This window comes from Oxyura jamaicensis, chromosome 12, assembly GCF_011077185.1.
Source record: "Oxyura jamaicensis isolate SHBP4307 breed ruddy duck chromosome 12, BPBGC_Ojam_1.0, whole genome shotgun sequence".
Classification (NCBI taxonomy): domain Eukaryota; kingdom Metazoa; phylum Chordata; class Aves; order Anseriformes; family Anatidae; genus Oxyura; species Oxyura jamaicensis.
In genome coordinates, this window is record NC_048904.1 from 6,079,082 (window position 1) to 6,097,532 (window position 18,451).

General features: G+C 40.2%; 1 protein-coding gene and 1 long non-coding RNA gene across 7 annotated transcripts in view; one reads left to right on the forward strand and one right to left on the reverse strand.

The window, feature by feature from the left end:
• The window catches only part of LOC118173129, a 9,473-nt gene extending 6,137 nt beyond the window's left edge, over positions 1-3,336 (reverse strand). The window contains exons 1-2 of one of the 3 annotated variants that reach the window (XR_004754025.1): positions 3,275-3,336; positions 2,528-2,579 (exon numbers count right to left, since the gene is read on the reverse strand). This is a non-coding gene — a long non-coding RNA (uncharacterized LOC118173129). Of the gene's footprint in view, positions 1-2,527; positions 2,580-2,985; positions 3,114-3,274 lie in introns of those variants that run through there. The other 2 variants (XR_004754024.1, XR_004754026.1) reach the window with 2 other exon arrangements.
• An 802-nt stretch (positions 3,337-4,138) lies between these two features.
• ATRIP (ATR interacting protein) lies at positions 4,139-17,379 on the forward strand. 4 transcript variants are annotated; one of them, XR_004754023.1, is made up of 13 exons: positions 4,139-4,474; positions 4,551-4,642; positions 6,109-6,279; positions 6,932-7,047; positions 7,388-7,548; positions 9,095-9,190; positions 9,963-10,092; positions 11,654-12,373; positions 13,122-13,264; positions 13,886-13,977; positions 14,879-14,962; positions 15,239-15,613; positions 15,714-16,130. XR_004754023.1 is itself a non-coding variant. In XM_035337381.1 (13 exons), exons 1-13 carry the CDS (start codon positions 4,174-4,176, stop codon positions 16,872-16,874), a joined length of 2,424 nt encoding a protein of 807 aa, XP_035193272.1. In that variant the 5' UTR covers positions 4,140-4,173; the 3' UTR covers positions 16,875-17,379. The 4 variants fall into 4 exon arrangements, 3 of the variants coding, with proteins under 3 accessions (XP_035193272.1, XP_035193273.1, XP_035193274.1); XM_035337381.1 differs by lacking the exon at positions 15,714-16,130 and adding an exon at positions 16,807-17,379 and having other exon boundaries at positions 4,140-4,474; positions 15,239-15,488; XM_035337382.1 differs by lacking the exon at positions 15,714-16,130 and adding an exon at positions 16,807-17,379 and having other exon boundaries at positions 4,140-4,474; positions 4,554-4,642; positions 15,239-15,488.
• The last annotated feature ends 1,072 nt before the right edge of the window (positions 17,380-18,451 follow it).

Consider the following 18,451-nt stretch of genomic DNA (forward strand, 5'->3'; position numbering starts at 1 on the left):
GTCGAGCGAGGTCACAGCGTCCCCGGGCGCTTCGGCTCTCTGCGCTCGTTTAAACGCAGCCCCTCCTCCTCCTCCTCAAACCCACCTCGGCTTGGAGGAGTCACCTCCCCGTCACCACCGCTGGCTGGGCTCTGTGGTTCTGGGGTTTTATTTTCTCCTTTGTTAGAAGAGCACACACTGCTCCTTCGCTCTTCTCTAAGGCGGTGCCGTATGCCAGAGCCAGAGGGAGCTCACCCGTGAGGAAACTAAATAGTGGCTTGTTTCCCCAATCTGAATGGTTTTCACCTCTTCCTTGCTTGTCAGCTTAAGAGCGTGACATCAGCTCTAGCTCAGTAGCAGCGTTGGTGAATTACAGAGCTCCCTCTGGTTTATTTCTGCTAGGTCCTGCTGTCTGACACGTTGAAGCAGTCAAGCAAGTTTCACTATGTTTACAATTAGAACCTCTTCAAACTTACTGTGTGTACAAAGTCTGCTTCAGGAAAGCAAGTCCCTATCCAGTTTGGACAAAATTGTTTGAAACGGTATGACAACAATAAAATTCACATACTACTCCTGCTTCACCTGAACACGACTGAATTCACCTGAATTACTCCTGCTTCACCTGAATACGGCTTCTTGCCCCTGCTCTTCCCTACTTAACAGACTACAGCATGACCAAGACAGGATCAAGAGGATCAAGGATCAAAACCCCAAGTGACAGAACTATAGCACCTGAATTTTGGATGGATAGTACCGCTTCCAACAGTCCCACTTCATGACTTCACATTTCAAAGACATTGTTTAAAAATCTAGCCATCGTACTTCAAGTCCATAAACCTTGGAGTATAATTCTGTATGTCATTTTATAACCTAGCCAAAGAGATTTTTATCTCTTCTTCAAGGAAGACAGTGAACTTTGTGCTTTCTTTTCCTTTCCCTCACAAGTGTTAGCTCTAGACGACCTCTCTTCCTGAGGAAGTGTAGAGAGCTGCATCAAGATACTATTTTATTAGAACACATTTTCAATTAAGTCCAGCATGCATTTCAGTAACTCAGGCTTTAGAAATTAATTAAAAAATAATCTTTGCCGGTAGCTGGGCGTAAGTCATCCCATTACTTCAGTCCTGTTGAGAATCAGAACACAAAATCCACATCTCCAGTTTTGGAGACTTCACCGGTAAGACTATCCAGGCACACGCAGACCACCACAGCTGAGCAGACACAATCATTACTTGTAGTCAAGTTACACGAAAAGGAGTAAGCTTGCGTTATTTAAGATACTACTTTGGTTTACACAGAATTCCTGGTAGTAGAAAATTATTCCTGCACAACTTTTTACTGTCACTGTAAGACCAGCTCTGGGACTAAGTTTATCCTGCATATTCTGCCAGGTACTTACCTCAAATGCTTCCCCACATTATGCACATCCCTTCCCTTTGGAAAATACAGAATTCCCCTACCATATCTGCACTGCGGGACTTCAAAACCTTTGACACCCCGGCAGTACTGCCACAAGCACAGGAAGACAGCTACTCGTTTCCAGGTGACATAGACAATCACACCAGCGTGCTTACACTGAAGTCATGAAATTCTTACTAGCACTCAGAATAAACATAGCGTTACTGTTAACAGCATTAAGAGCTATACAAATCCAGGTAAGGTATCAAACCATGCTTAATTACACAAAACACCTTCTCCTTTCCAAGCTGTGTATGCCCATACGAGTATAGACACAAATCCCTGGTCAGACGAGGCTCTACTAAAGCTAGGACAGATGTTAAGGGACCTGGTTTTGACATGCTCACAAGAAACTTGAGTAAAGATCCAAGTGGAAAAGACTTATGAGCAACCAAATGAATAGTTGAAAGCACTGCAGGAGAACAAAGAAACGTCACAACGCTGCTAGAAGAGATCAGTGCTCACTACATTGAGGTCTGGCACCTAGGTCCCCAAAGCAGCGCATTCAGGTGAAATAAGAAGGTTTTGCTGTAAAAATGAGAAGATGCCACAGCTAGGAGCTGATATCAAAGACACCTGGATCTTTTACGTTCTCCACAGCAAGTTTCAGCAAACCACAGAAAGAAGACAAACAGAAAGCAAGAGCTGTATAGCTATTAGACTTGCATCTCCATGCCAGGAAATGGCTCCACAGGCATTATTATCTAGACCTTTGGAAACTAGTTATTGCTGATTATGATAGCCATTTATGTAAATAGGCTCTTTTAGAGAATATGGGTCCTTCCTGAAACACAACAGTGTGAATGTAATTAAGCAATTGCAAACAGCATACCAGCACAATTAAGCAAGACCCATTGAAATGTGTCATTTTTTCAGCAGAAACAAGTTTTAAGCAGTACTCTCTCTCACTCTCTCATCCCCCCACACAAACTGCAAGCTCCTTCCCCCCCTCTCCATTTGCTGGAAGACTTTTAGCTTTCAGAGTTGAGAAACCTTATCATACAGACAGCAGAAATAAATGAATTACCACTACTATACACATCATCCTCTTCCACACAGATTTTTTTTTAGCTTATAAACTGAGACTTACCTTTGCTGTTATTCTGTTCACCTGCAAAGTCATTTCTCTCCAGCAGAAACACCTGGAATGGAGAAAGATGATCAATATCTTGTTACATCTCATTCCAAAAAAAAAAAGAAAAAAAAAAAAGTATATGCAAGTTTTCTACTCTATTTTTCCTCAACTTCAGCTAGGGGAAAAAAATGATGAAGCAATACATCACCATCGCTATTTAAAAGTAAAAACAGTAAATAACAATAGTGCTAGCGCAGTCAGTTATCATGAAATAAAATTAAAAACATGAAGACCAAGTAAAATCTAAGTGAAGGTCCTTTTTGCTTAAAGGTCTTAGTATGTCTTTCTAGAGTGACTGAAACAGAACCCTGGACCCTCTACAGGAAGGTTTTAATCAACACAAGAAATTTTTGTTTTACTCCATGTCTTTGAAGCGTCTCTCATTAAACATAATCCAGTAAAAACTCTCTTACAAACAGTAACTGCCTTTATCACCAGACCACAGAGCCAAACATTACGCTAACATTCCCAGTGCAGACAGAAAAGCATTTCCAAACACAAAAGACACACTGAACGAATTAAATGCCAAGACTCTTCATAGTCTCCTCCATCTAATAAATTAATTAACAAAGGGTATCTTCTTATGGGAAGCCTTACACCCTTACCTCAGAGATAAAGCCATACAAATCTCATCTTTACAGCCACCCCCCTTGAGTTCGTCCCTTGTGTAAGTAGCTGCAGCTGTCCTGCCAGAGGGATCACCTGTGATCGCTCCAGTGGAGAAGCTGGGAGGTGGGACAGCTGAGAACACCGCTCTGACTGCCTTGCTTTCGGCCTTTATACGTGGTCCCAGGGTCCCACTGTTTATACACGAGCAGCACTTAAATTAAACGCACGACGCTCCAGCAAGAATTTAAGTTTGCTGCATGCAAAGGGCAACAGAGAACTGAACAAGAGCCATCGGATTTCTCCTGTGGAAGGCCGCGCAATGCCAACAGCCCAGCGGCTCGCATTTAAAGGCCGCCAAGCCATCACGAGTCCCTGGTTAGCAGCCCTGGGTCCATCACTAGCCCCTTCCAGGGACGTGCCGCGAGGCCACGGCCTACTCCAAAGCTTGTCAGAGCAGTGGTGACCTCGCGCCCGCCTGAGCCACACGAGGCGTAGGGCAGCTGGAAGGGCTGTTTTTCTCCCCACTTTACGGAGGTTTTGCGCACGGACTGAGGTGCGACTGCAAAAGCAAATCGCTGCCAGCAACCCAGCAGCAGGCTTTTAGCAGGGATTTGTTGCGGACAGCGCGCTTTCCCGACACCGTGACCTCCTAGCGGCTCTGCTTTACCAGACAGCAAAGCAAAACAAGCAAACAGATAAACGGAAAATGAAAACCACGCGGCTGCGACCCCGCTGCCTCTAGGAAAGGACCCAGGGGGCGGCGCCTGACGCGAGGCGGCTGCCGGGGGCTCACCACAGCCGGGGGAGCGTCGCGCGCGCTCACGTGACGTCACCCCCCCTCCCCCCTCCCAACGCCTTTCCGCGGCCGCCCTCGCGTTACGCCCGGCGGCGGCTCCCATTGGTCGGGCAGGCAAGCTGCCGGCCGCTGATTGGCTGGCGGGCGGCGCGGCGGGCTGCGCGCTCCCTCCCCTCAGAGCTCGGCGCTCCCCGCCATGGCGGCGCCCGGGCCGCGGAAGCGGAGCGGCCCCGCGCTGTGCGGGGCGGGCTGGGCGCGGGGCCCCGCTCCGGCCGCGGCGCTGGGGAACGGCGTCCCCCCTCACAAGCGCCCCAAGGGGCCGGCGGCTGGGGCCGAGGCGCTGGAGGACCCGTTCGGGGACGGCGACGACTTCACGGCGGACGACCTGGAGGAGATCGACACGATCGCCTCGCAGGCGCTGTCGCAGGACGCGGCCCCCGCGGGCCACGCGTGGGGAGGCCGGGCCGGGCCGTGGGGCAGGGCCGCGGGGAAGGAGCCGAGAGGTCGGTGTGCGGGGGGCCGGGGGGGAAGGGGCCGGCGGCGGGGCGTGCCTCACGACCGGCTGTTCTCTTTCCGCGGCAGGGAGCAGCGCGGAGAGCGGGCTGCTGAGGGACGCGTTCCGGTTTGAGGTGCTGCAGACGCAGCACGAAGAAATCCGGCACCAGGTGGGCGACGTCCTGCCCTGCCCTGCCCTGCCCTGCCCTGCCCTCCGAGCCGCCCTTCCTTTGGGGGGGGCCTGGGGGGACCTGGGGTGCGGCTTTGCCTTCTGGTCAACTTGACTGAAATCCGTGGATTTACTGAAAGCGTCCTAACAGGAACAGCTCTAGCAACGTAACAAGAAAGAGCAGTGCTTTATGTCATGGGCATTTCAGCTAAGCAAATGCTGCTTTGTCAGCTTTTCTTGTTTCCTAACAAATCCATTCTCTGTTTTTTCAATGTCATTTTGTGCAATTTAAAGACTTGCAAAAGGAAATGTAAGTGGTTCCGTTACCTCCCGCTGATGCCACGTGGAAGCGTACTGCTCGAAGGAAAAGATGCAGGAAAGTGCAAGCACGCAGACGGCCACACCGAGTCAGGCAGCTTAACAAGAACATAAGATCTGAGCAAGTTTGTGCAAATATTTTACCAGAATATTCTTTTAGTTTCTGGTAGAATTTCATACAGAAACCACTACCCAAGATTGTATAATACTCTTCAGTGTATTTTTAAAAATGCCCAGGTAGCTGTTTTTTGATACCCCTTAGTGTCAAAGAGATCAGCTGCTTAAAAACACCTCGTGTCAGGAAATTTCTTCTTTGATTTTACTTTGAAGTTCATGTGTGATTCTAGCAGATGGGGCTTGACTACTAAGAGAGGCAGTAAAAGAGGAATAACTTGTGCATAGCGGTTATACTTCAATAGGTCTTTGTTTCCTCACGGTTGTGCTTTCTCCCATATGGAAGGGTCCTACTCTGTTTACGTTTCTGTCACTATCCTTACCTCTCTTCCACTTTTATGTCCTCCTTTATTGGGAAGGCCCTGCCTGAACACCACATTCAACATGAGGATAAAGCGTAATTTTATATGATGATATAGAGGTGTCTTTATACTTTTTTTTTCTCAATTCTTTTCTAAGTAATCCATTCTATTCTCTCTCCAAAGTCTTGTCTCTGAGCAGTGATGGCTGTTCAGAGTAATCGAGACTATACGGGTCATGAAGATACTGTCTGGGGCTGGTAACTTGTCTTAGGACAGCGTTGTTGGCTGCTGTGCTTGATGAGATACTGTGGTTAAATTATCGTTGTTACATCCCAACATTTTAATAAGTTATTGTTGTGCGCGACTTGAATACTTTTCAAAGAAATAACATAAACATAGAGATAGAAAAGAATGGTCTCTGGCAGATACCAGGACAGTATATTGACATACGCCTTTGCGGTCATTTTATAATTCTGTTAGAGAAAACACTAGCTGAGCCTGATTTAATCAGGGAAAAAAAAGATTAGAAGCCATACTGCAGACTTTCTAAACTGGTTTGCAGAAGCATTTTTCTCTCTAGAAAATAAAAGCATGCTTAATCTTCAACCACATAGATAATGATACAAATACTTTTGGTTAAATACATTGTTTAATGGAATTCATCTCTTTGCAGCTGAAAGAAATGCAGGATGAAATTCTTATTAAAAATGGAGAAATTAAAATTTTGCGCGACTCAATGCAGCAGATGGAGTATGCTATGGAGGAACAGAAAAAGTCATATATGCTATTGGAACAGCAAAAATCTCAGACCATAAAGGACAAGGAAAGAGAGTTCTCCAAAAAGGTTTGTAACTATATCAGTTACCTTCACATCACATGTGGAAGCTAATTTTATGACTTACATGATATTATAGTCCATTTAGTCAAAGGAAGAATATTTGTATGGAACTTCCAAATCACGTATGCTTTTATTTTGTTATCTAGAAGAAAACACGTGTAAGACCTTGCTGGTGGCTTTCTTCTGCCAGCATAAAAGAACAAAGTTTAAATGGTAGAATTTTTTGATTACTTGTTGTTTTCTTAAACAATCCCCAGAAAATTACAATTGGAATGTATTGTTAAATGGAAAAACTAGGCAGAATATGCTGTATGACTCTGATCAGATTGCTATTCCTGTTGCAGTCATCTTTCTGAAAGCCCCTGAAGAGGACAGTGGCTGCTTTTGTGCTGTTTACTCTGCTGTTAATGGCCTCACTGTAGTCATACTCTGCGTGGCACTTGGTCTTACCAAGTCACATGTTTCTTGCCTGAATTTTGACACTTGGTTCTAACATAGTATTAATTGGATTAGGATACATAAAAATGGAGAACTTGTGCAGAGATCACAGTAAGTAGATGGTAATCTTGGAATCTTACAGTAATTTGAGTTGCTTTGCAGTTATAGCACCACTCGTGTATCCATAACAGTAAAACTGTCTCTTGAATTCCCCTTTCAGATACTGTCATTGCAGTCAGAGTTGCAGTTCAAAGATGCAGAAATGAATGAACTAAGAACGCGACTTCAGAACTGTGAGAGAAATAAACATGTTACTCAAGCAGTTTTAACACCAAGGTATGAGTTTTGGAAAATGAATTTGTGTTCCCTTTTACAATACGTATGCTTGAAGTACTACAGAGGTTTTCTTTCTTCATGTAACTCTTAGTTCTGTTTTCTTGAAAAAATACAACCAAAAAAAGTTTGCTGACCTCTGTGGAATTTGCTTTAAAAGACTTCTCTATGACAGACTTAAAACAAGTGGATAGTGAAATACATCTAAAACATCAATGCTACAAATTATATTAAATAGATTTTTCTTTATTGTTTAATAAAATACTTCTAAAAGATACTGATTCATCAAAGTCAGTTGGGGGGGGACTTTTTTCTCCTCTTGCTTTTTTATTTTTTTAAATAGCCCTAAAAAGAATTTTGCAATCCAAGTGAAATCAGAAGGATGTTCTCCACAGCCTGGAAAAAGATCTTTTCCCACAAAAGAGTCTTTCAGTGCTGAAACGTCTGCTAGACCATCTTGCTCTTCAAGAAACTTGTTTGCCCAGGCTGCTTCCACCAAAGAAGGTAAACCTGTATATAACTTGCAACATTTTTAGCTGCATGTGAACATTCTGCCTTAGATAAAGCTTTTTGTACTATGCAACTGAGAGGTTTCAGTAAGAGTACTGTAGGGAAAAAAGTATTTCTCTTAGTTTGATTTTGCTTAAATTTATTTTGGTTTTATAGCAATTGGCATTAAGCTGTGACTCAAATTTGCATGAAGATTTAATTCACATCTTGGTAAATGCCAATGTGCCAGATGCCAGTGATGAAGTATCAGTTGGCTGTAGTGAAAAACTTTCATTTATTATGGGATGAACTAAAATACCCAAATTTTTATCTGCCTTTGTCACTGAAGAAAGAACAGGAAATAATTTGCCTATTTCTTGAAAATGTCTGCTAACTAACGCTTTTTTTTTTTGGTATTTCTGGCTTTAATAAACAGGCCCTTTTTTGGCACTTTATTTTAAATGGTACGTATTTAGCCATATTGAAAGAAACAGCTGAAACCGGTTACTCACTTCCCCTTCTACATACAGAGCAGTAATTCTCAAAAAATTGCATCTTCAAATTCATTGCATAAAACTTAGGAAATGAAATGTTTGACGATTGCTATGATATGAAACAAAAATAGTGTGTGTTTTTTTTTTTTTTATAGCAGCCAACTACTGTGTTGATACAGTGCCATGTTGCCAGTAGGAAATAATGAGAGGAAGAAATTTGGGTATCATCAGCTATTACTTACAGAAAAGGAAATGATAAATCTGAGACATTACCCTTCAGCTACAGTATTCAATCTGAAACTGTGTGGGCAGTAAGAACTTTCAAAAACAAACAAAAATAACTACAGTAGCCTTAAAGGATTAACACTGTTATTCCCCCACCCCACCTATTCATTATGGTAACAACATTCAGTATGTCTATTTGTTTGAAAAACACACTGATGAGTTGTCTTAGGATCCCTGCAAGGCTTTTTTCTACATTTTTACATTTTCTAATGTATTTTAGGGAGCAGTTCTGCTTGCATCATAGCTCTTAACTATAGAATTATAGTTACTATATAAACTAGATAGTTTTTACGTGTTTCAGTACCTAAAGGGGACCTGCAAGAAAGATGGAGAGGGACTCTCAGGGAATGTGGTGATAGGACAAGGAGTAATGGCTTTAAACTAAAAAAGGCTAGATTTAGATTAGATATAAAGAAAACATTACTGAGAGAGTGGTGAGGCACTGGCACAGGCTACCCAGAGAAGTTGTGGCTGCCCCATCCCTGGCAGTGCTCGAGGCCAGGTCTGATGGGGCTTTGGACAACCTGGTCTGATGGGAGGTTTCCCTGCCATAGCAGGGGGTTGGAATTAGAAGATCTTTAAGGTTCCCTCCAACTTATTTTATGATTCTGTGATTATTATTTGACATTACTGAGTTACGCAGAACATGTATTTTATGCTGATCTGCTGCCTGTGTACTTCCTATATAATGACTGTGGCTAATTAAACGCGTGTAAACGATAGACACGGATTTATAAGCAATCTAGTTCTCATACATGAATTGTAATTACTCTTTGTTTTAGATACTAAGATACCCCATCCTGAAGTTTTATCCATGAAACATGAAACAGTGGGAAAAAACGGTTCCTATAAATCTGTGCATACACGAAACACACAAGGTAAGGTCCTGTTGGTAGCGCAGAAATACTGAGCATCTCTGAGATACGGCTAAGATACCAGTACTAAGCAGTGTCAGGCTGACGAGCCTGCTATGTGCAGTGCCAATGCACAGAGGTGCTGAGCTAGCTGCTTTTTGCTTTGAGTATTGTGATTTTGCAATCAAACATTTCAGATTATATTATCTTGCATCTCCACAACATCCTGATACTGTTACTCTAAGAAAAATGTTTGCCTGGGTTTTGCTTTATATCTTAGTTCATGTCCTTCCATAGATTGAGAGGAGCCTTACTAGGAGGGTGGCTCTTTCACTATTAAGATACTACACTTCTTATTGCAAACTTTGCACACTTTTTTTAATAAGTAAAAACAACAGAGCAATATTTAAAATGTCCAACATGTTACTTCCCGTTCAGAAAAGGATTGTATCATGTGATTTTAATGTCTGGACTGGAAAAGGAAGAGCAAGTCACCAGTTGTGGGTTATAACAGTCATTTGGATTGAGATATTTTGCTAAGATGGGGATTGTAATTAAAATCTCTCTAAATATAGCTTGGTTATATTTAAATCACATCTTGAAGATTTTCAGAAAAATGAATTTTAGAACATGATGGTTTTCCTGCTTTCTCTCTTGTAAGAAAGAGAAAATTTGTAATGAAAAAATAATTTTGTGGTTGAGAGCACTATAAATGAGGTTGATCTTTTGAAATATTTTTTGTTACTGTTGTCATTGATGGTAAAACTACTCCAAAAACAATTATCTATCTTTTCAGGTTCTATCTTACTGAATGCATTGATGAAGCAGCCCATAGTCTCTGGGTCTCCACTTGGTCTCTGCCATCTTCTTAGCAGTAACTCAGAGACCCTACAAAGAGCTATGCTGCAGCCTAACCTTCTGGATACGTAAGTTTATTTTTTGTTTTACTATATCAGACGTGTTCTTAGTGGCAGCATAGTGGTATACTCTGTATGGAACGCTTGCTCATGTAGGACTCATGTTGGATGCTTCATTCCTTGTGTTCAATGCTGTTTTGCTGAGGCCATTTAAGGCACAATTTGGAATGTCATCCTGTGTCTTCAATTATTAATGTTTGGTTACTGTGCATAATAAATACTGTAGAAACACTGAGAGAAACTAGGTTAATTTTATTTTAGGGGAAGGCACAGAAATAAGTAAATCTTTAAAGTTGCTATCAGCCACAGCTATGCATATCTATTTAAGGATATAAAACTTGCCTTGCAATGAAAGAAGTATATAAACAAGATCATGAGTCAACTAAAACGTGATCAAAAGAACTGTAGAGTTTGTTTTAATCTAAATTTATGTTCAATTCATGTACAGTTTTTGCCAGACACAATGGTCTGTAAAGTATTTAAATACAAATATTAGATATAAAATTGGCTGAATGTGTCAAGTCATATTTGTTCCTAGGATTTTTGTTGTTACCTGCTTTACTGCTCTTTTGTTGAGAATCCTATACTTTTTATTTAAGGTTTACTTAAACATAAAGGCTAACTCTTATTGATTGTTAAATTCAAGATCATAGTTTAGAAAGGAATTAGTTGCTCACAAAGTCTGGATCACAACCCATAGTTTATGGGAGGGTTTACAGGATGGTACCTTGTAAATGTTTTCCTGCACCCACTGATGCAGGAGAACTCTTAATAAAGGTTTTCAACACAGCTTTCTCAAGCTAATCATCTACTCAGTCTGTTTTTCTGCTTTCCAGGACTAATCAGCCAGGTTTATTATCACCATCTCTCTTGAATACATCTTCTTTAATAATAAGCTTTGAAAACTTATTATCACACTTTACATTTCAATCATGTTTCTCACTTTAGAGAATTAGCCTGTAGCTCCTGAAACTCCTTTGCTTTTCTGATATGTTTTATTAGTAATTCTTGTGTTTTGTGGGGTTTATGGCACGGCTCACGTCTCATTGCCCATGCCACTTATGCAGGCAGGCAGTTTCTGCATTTGCCCTTTGTAGCTGCATCTTGACTAGTTAATTGATAAAAGCTATCCCTCCATTTTTTTCTTGAAGTCTTTTGACAGCCCCTACCTGTTACAGATCAGTAGTATACAAATATTCTTTCTTCCCAGAAGCTACCAAATAACTTCAGGGGAAGATAAGAATATACAACAAGTCTCAAGCACATCAACTGAGAAGCCAGTGTTTGAAATGTAGTTTTAGACAATGGTTACTAATGAGCTGGCAAAGTTACGCAACTACCAGTGCTGAATACTTTCACAAGACTTAGGATTGTTTCGATATTGTTCTTCCATCCAAGAATCAAGGAGTAGTTTGTTTTCTATTTTTGGGAATAGACACCTAACTACAGTAGCCTTTCTATTATTTCATTCAGAATATGGGTAACTAATAAATGAAATTAAATTTTCAGCTATGTTTGCTACCTTTAATTTTGCTGAAGTATTTTCCTTCTTTTAATTTTATTTGGATAGGAAGCCGACACAAATACACAGCATCAGGACAACTCAGGAAGAAATGGCTCCTCTCGTATCCCTGCGAGAAGCTCAAAAACTTGCAATAACAGGATTGAACTTGATTGCTATGGACGAAGGGTCACCTGCAGGAAGCCTAGCAGGAAGTGGGAGAGAGTTCTTGCCCCTCACATGTTGCAAGATCCGAGGCGCTGTGCATCTCTTGCCCTTGGTGGAGCACCATATTGGTGCATACTGTCAAGCAGTACAATTGGTGGACAAGGCAGTAAACGGTTCTTGTGGAAACCATTCAGTTGTTTCTTCTAGAACCAGCACAAATATGGTATCAAGTAAGGAGGACTTCAGGTCGTCTCTTGAAGAAACGACAGTTATATCACTGGGTATTCTTTATTATTTGGCATTCTATAGCTGGGATGTTGTCCACATATTGCTGTCTACTGAAGTAGAAAAAGGTTCTACTGTTGGAGATGAACAGATTTCCAAGATGGACAAAAATGTGTTGTCTGATAATAAAGAAGATACCAGGACACAAGGAGGGCTGCCTGAAGCTCCACAGGATGGCCCTATTAACGATCGAGCTCAACATTCTTTGTTCAGAAAGCTGATTCAGGTTTTAGATTTTTCTACTACAACAGGCTCCCAGACTGATAATATACTAAAGCAAAGCCTGAAAGTTTTGGTAAAATTAGCTGAAAATTCAACAGTGGACTTGCTAATAAAGTAAGTCATTAATAGCTTTAAAATGCTTTCAGGCTCTTTGTTGTTTAGTAGTTTTCATTCTCTGTTGAAACTAATTTGTGCATATGACTGTAGAAATTATGACATGTATGGGAGAGTATCGTATTTCTCAGCTCATCTTTGAGATGCATGGGAGGATCTGCCTTTGCTGCTAATGAATGAGATAATTGCCCCAAATTAATAATAAGATCTGCTTATAAGTTTATATGAAGCAGATGCTGTTGCCTCATTGCATAGCTGTCACTTTGGAGTGAGAAAACTTCTTAAGGCTGTATGCAGTTGATAAGGGTGTGGGTTTTTTTTTGACTTTTTCCAATTGCTGGGAGATGCGTACGGAATGAAAGCACGGGGCTTTCTGTTTTATTTATTTAATATATTTATATTTTATATTAATATGATAATATTTGACTATTTCATGTTTTATTTATAAGTATATAAAATAAATTTTATACTACAAAATAGTTATTTATTTATTCTGGCACATAAAATGGCACTCTCAAAAGTGCAACAATGCGTCTGCTAATGGTCTAATACATGGAACCATAGTGTGAATTGCAGACTGTCTTCAAAATCTAACAATATGTTTTTCAGCTTATGGCATGCAAGTTGAGATCGCCTAGTTCTGAATGGCTGAAAAGCCATGAATTACGATGCTGCATATAAGAAATGGTGAATTATTTTCAAATTGTCAGTGCTTTTCATGTTTCTAACTCAGATTTTTCCTTTGAAGTTTTCAGCACTTACTGAGTAGCCAGATACTGCTCCGTTGTCTGTGTCCAGAGATCCCTTTGTGTGCTGTCCTTTTGACCGTGAAACTGTTGTCTATACTTGCTCAACACCACGTGTTGGTTGCTCTGCTTTGTTCTCATTCAGGTAAAAGACTGCCTAACACATAAGTATTAACAGTTGAATGTTAGTTAGCACAACTAAAAATAATACAAATTGGCCTTGCTCTAAAGTATTAAACCCCCCAAAGGCAAAGCCTGCTGTGTCACCTGAAAACATTTTCTAGCACCTCCTGTTTGAAGAGTATCTCGTCTGGCAGTATCCATGCAGAGTTTTGATACCCATCTGGACTTTTAAAACTACTTTGCAGATGAATGTTTACTATATTAAAAGTTGGTAAGGAAAAAGGGGTTTTGAGGATTTGAAGGCTAATTCCATTCTGCGGGGGATCTGCACTCATGACAATGTTGAGATTAGGGATTACGGTACCCTGCATGACAAATACTCTTTGTCTAGAATCCTAAGAATGTAATAGGAGAGCAGCACCACAAATGCATATAAAGTTTAGGGATACTCATTTCTGCAGCGCTGCTTAAGGTGTCTGGAAGTAAAGCAAGAAGTTGAATCTGTATCTTGAGCCCAGGATAGCACTCTACATGTTTTCTGAAATATGTTACCTTCTGTGGGAAAAAAATACTTTTTAATCACAATTTTTATCACAAACAATTGACTAGTTGGGAAAAGAACAAAGTTACCTCTCTTTTTCAGATACCTGCCTTCTTCTTGCACTGTACATGTATATCACATCAAGGCCAGATAAATCAGCATCTGAAGTGCTTTGGCTTCAGCTGGAACAAGAGGTAACAACAGCTGTTAGTTCATGTGCTTTTTCCTATTGGGGGGTGGGAGGGGGGAAGGGAGGAGCAGGGCAGTGCACAAATTGTTTGAAAATAAGTTCTATCTTCAACTGAAACAAAATTTGAGAGTATTGACTTGCAGTAAAGGATTACATTGACTTTTAAGAGAAGCTGTTTGAAATTGAATCAATAACCACTCCTCAAGATAACATCAGTCATAGCAGCCAACATAGGTCATTGAAAAAGTGAGAAGGCTCTTAGGATGGCTGTAAATGTTGAAAACTGCAAGTTTTGTTTTGCTTTTAGAATGGTGGCATAAAAGGAAGCAAGACCTATGTTTCATTTTGATTTTATAATTTACTTCTGAACTGTATCTTTGAAATCATTCCAAATGAAATACAATGTATGGTGAACTGCTAGCTTGCTGTACAGTATGCATGATCCTGTATAGGGAGAATAGTTTTTGAATTTAATTTATATTGTTCATAGCGCCAGGGGTAACCTGGGGGGTTCTACCGTTTGCTCCACCTCTACTTTCACTTAAAAGAATTTTGAACTATTTTCTAAAAGTATTTTCATTATCCCGTCTACATTGCATTTAGAAAGTGCAAACACACCATGTGTATGCACTGAATCCTCGTCAGCCTTTCTTATCAGGAAGCTGAAGTGGTTTCTGTGCAAGGCAAATTCCATGTCTGTGTTTGTTTTTGTCTTTTTTTTCCCTGTAGTAATACTTCTTTCATTTGGTGGGGTAAAAAGATGAATTGTTAAGAAAAGAACAAAGAATGTTTGAAACCAGTAATGAAATGTCATTTCTACCTCCCTTTATTTGCAGCTTAATTGTGTGATAATTATGCAGAAACCTAGTACTTACTGTAATGCCATCTGCGTGTTTTTGTAATAGACAGTTAGACTCCTGACAAGGTGTATGCGGTGCTCCAGGCCAGCGATTTTACGACCTGGTACTGACTGTCAGTGCAATCTTGAGGTACGTCACAACAGCTACTGAATTTATTCTACTGAAAACTTAGAAGTTACTCCTAACAATGCTTAAGTGGTTTTTTACCCTTTTTTAGCTACACTGAAACAGAAGTATTTTGTACTTTAAAGTCCGCCTTCTTCTGGAAAGCTTGTTTTTGCTTGCTAGAAAATATTCTAAAATTTGGATGTCTGAAAAGCTTGATTAGCAAAGTTCTTAATGAAATGACTTTTCCACTGCTCTCATTTTATTTTGTGTACTGAGACTTTTTTTTATCTCTTGCAGGTGGTTAAGGCACTAATTGTAATGTTACATAGACAGTGGATGAAGATTAGAAGATCTGATAGCAGCTTGTGTGCGCATAAAGAGCAAATTATTCAGTTTTTACGAGATGCTGTTTTACTCTTACACAGCCTATCTCAGAAAGATAAACTGTTTCACGAACACTGTTTGGAAGTACTCCATCAGTATGACCAAGCTATGCCAGGCATAAGAGCCATTTTCAAAAAAAATCAAAAATTGAGTGCCTGTGAAGGTAAATCAAGTCACATTACAGAGTTGTGTTGTGTTTTGTCTTCTCTATTGTGTGAATGAAATTCCACTTCTGTCTCATTGCTCATTTTACAAGTACTATGTACCAAATAACGTGGATATTTTGTTGATCAGACTTGAAAGGGTAGCCCATAATCTAGGGTTTCTCAAGCTTCACTACACCAAATCACTAGTTTCCTTTCTTCTCTCCACAGATGTCCCTACTGTCTGATCAAACAAAATCCTCTGCTCCCTCTCTCTTCAGTAGAACAATCTACAGTGTATGCTACCTCACTTTTAATTATTCCAAGTTTCCAACTAGCTTTACACTTTCTCTCTGCAATTGCTTTTTCCCTGCATTCTTTAACATCTTCCTTGTCCCTCTTCCACCCCACCCTTCCTCCATTACCCCAAAAGCTTCTCTAGCCCATGTAACATCAGGACTTTCCCCTTGCTTTGCACACTTCGTGTCCATTTCCTGCAGAGCAAATCTAGTGTAATTGTCTCTGCTCCCTCTACCTTGATGCCACCTCTTCTTTCACTCATGGCATTATTTACATGCATATTTTAGAGCTAATGTGAGGACTGTGCTCTTACATCAGTATGCAGTTTGCTACAAAACACTGGACAATGTGTGGTGTTACTACGAGTCCGTAGGATAAATCTTTCAGTGGTGGTATTTTGCATGAGTAAGGCAGGTCATGCAAGCACGCCTCAAGTGTTAACAGGGACTTTTCTGAAGAAACTAAACAGCATGCTACGTATTTGTTCTACTCTGCTTAGAGTGTCCTAAAGTTTTCTGGAACTTCTCCTAACACCTTGTCTAGCTGTGCTTGGAAATAAACCGAGTGTAACGGCTTACAGTTTTTTTTTTGGGGGGGGGGCATACGTGTGCCTGCACATGTGTACTTACCAGTCAGGTTCTTCCTGCTAATCACAAAATACGATGCTTTTGTCCTAGTGGCTTTTTAAAATACGTTGACAACAGTAAGGCTTAAAACTTGATTAATAGTCTTAAATAGTTCTTAAAAAAAAAAAAAAAAAAAAAGTTCTCTTCACTGTGTTTCCCCTGGGAACTAAATTTGGGTGTCCAAGTTAGCTCTCTCCTTACTTTCAGGGATTAAAGGAACGAGGACGGGGGGGGAACGTTTGTATGACAAAACACATACATAAAGACCTCTTTGCATTTAAACCTTGAAACAGTCTATTTGATATAGCCTTCTAAAGGAAGTTGTTTTTTAACCACAAACAACTCCCAACTATAATTTTATTGAGTACAAAAATAATTCTCTAAAACTTGTGCTTTTCTATTGTTGTTGCAGAGCTGATGTTGGATGAATTGTATCCTCCTGAGCCAGAAGCAGAAGATCAGGGAATGGACTCCAGTTAGCTAATGTTTACCACGGGTCTCTGTCCTTCCTTATTTAAATCCTAACAATCAGTGCCAATCTGAAAATTAAATCAGCTGTTTTATTAAGTGATAATCTAAAGGTTGCACTCAGATGCAGCACAACAAAAATGTACTTCTTGTGATTTTGTGCTATCCAAGTGAACCTGAGAGCAAAGAAATTTGGATGTAAGAAGAATGATACTGCATTGTACTGTTTTGCCGTGCAAAACCACTCAAGGGGTTATGAATGGTTCTGTTTGAGTTTCATTCTCCATGAAACAGCCGTAAATAGAATGGAAACTTTTTGTTTTCCATTTTACTGTGACTACAGCTAAATTTCAGCTAAATTTATGATGCTGAACGTCCTAAGGTGTTTGTGATCACTGAGTTCATATGAAAGTCTTCTAAAAATATTTGTTCTGTTTCTTTTGCAGCTGTTAACGTGTTCTTGCATGATTTCCACATTTTCATGTTGATATTAGTAAATTGTTTATTGTGCTTTTTATAAATGTGTAACAATAACTTACAGTTGGCGGTTCAGTTCTGAGCAAGAAATTCATCAAAGTCCTGTAATAATCATCCGAGATCACTCATTTTTTCCCTCAAATTCGTGAATGTGCAGAGAGTACAACTATTAAGATGCCAAAACAAAAAATAGAACTTTTTCCAAAAGTTACCTTAGAAGAATGAGATGGTAAATGTTTAGGAGAATTATTTTGTCTTACTAGGGAAGAGAGGGATGTTTAAATCTTTGCAGAATGACTGTTCTGAGTGCTTCTAGGATACAGAACAAATGACAGGAGGAAGAATTGTTGCTTTACCCTTTCAACTGTGTATGATTATCAGCTGCCATACTCAGCTGCTGGTAGTGGCTGAACCTTAGAGCTTAGAAGCAGAAGTGTAAGTGCTACTAAAATAAGCCTACAGGTTTGTTTCTACCTTGGAATGCTTTTTTCTTCTTTTGACTGATAGCTGATTCTAATTCTAGAATACTAGAATTGAATAGAGGAGGCTGGGGATTATACCTTCTTTTAACAAACATTGAACTTTTTTCAATTTTTAAGTGAAAGGTGCATTTATTTATGAGGCATCTCAAAAGAAGGAACAAACCTTTCCTTAGGCCAAAACTGACCTTACGTAGTGTTTGTAAGGAAGTAGGGGAGAAACGAGATACAGACAGTAAACTAAGTTAAATTCAATCCTAGCTTTCAATGGCGTTGTTTTAATGTTGTATGTACTTCACTACAAGGAGAACAGTGTGCCAATTTTAGTGCTTATGAAAGAAACTACAGGTTCATATTCCTAGATTTTGCAGTTAACAGACATCATATTACAGCTGAGTGAATTGTGATGGCAAAAAACAACAACAAATCTGCACTAAGGAAAGAGGGACTCCTACCAAGACAGGATTACAGTCAGGCAGCAAAGAGTACTGTTAATAGTGCTCTTAATTTAGAGCCTAATATTTTTGGTCTCTTACTGCTTTATCACCCTAAGCTGCTTATTATTTTTATCTGCTGTGTAACTAAATTAGCACTATACCTTCCCCTACTATCCTCTTCAGCAGGTGGGAGGTG

What these genes read in the sequence shown, in the direction of transcription:
- ATRIP (XM_035337381.1), top strand. Translation starts at nt 4,174, where the DNA reads ATGGCGGCGCCCGGGCCGCGGAAGCGGAGCGGCCCCGCGCTGTGCGGG. An exon ending in GCATACACGAAACACACAAG is followed by an intron (nt 9,191 to 9,962) that starts GTAAGGTCCTGT and finishes CTATCTTTTCAG; the next exon opens with GTTCTATCTTACTGAATGCA. An exon ending in TCTGCTTTGTTCTCATTCAG is followed by an intron (nt 13,265 to 13,885) that starts GTAAAAGACTGC and finishes TCTCTTTTTCAG; the next exon opens with ATACCTGCCTTCTTCTTGCA.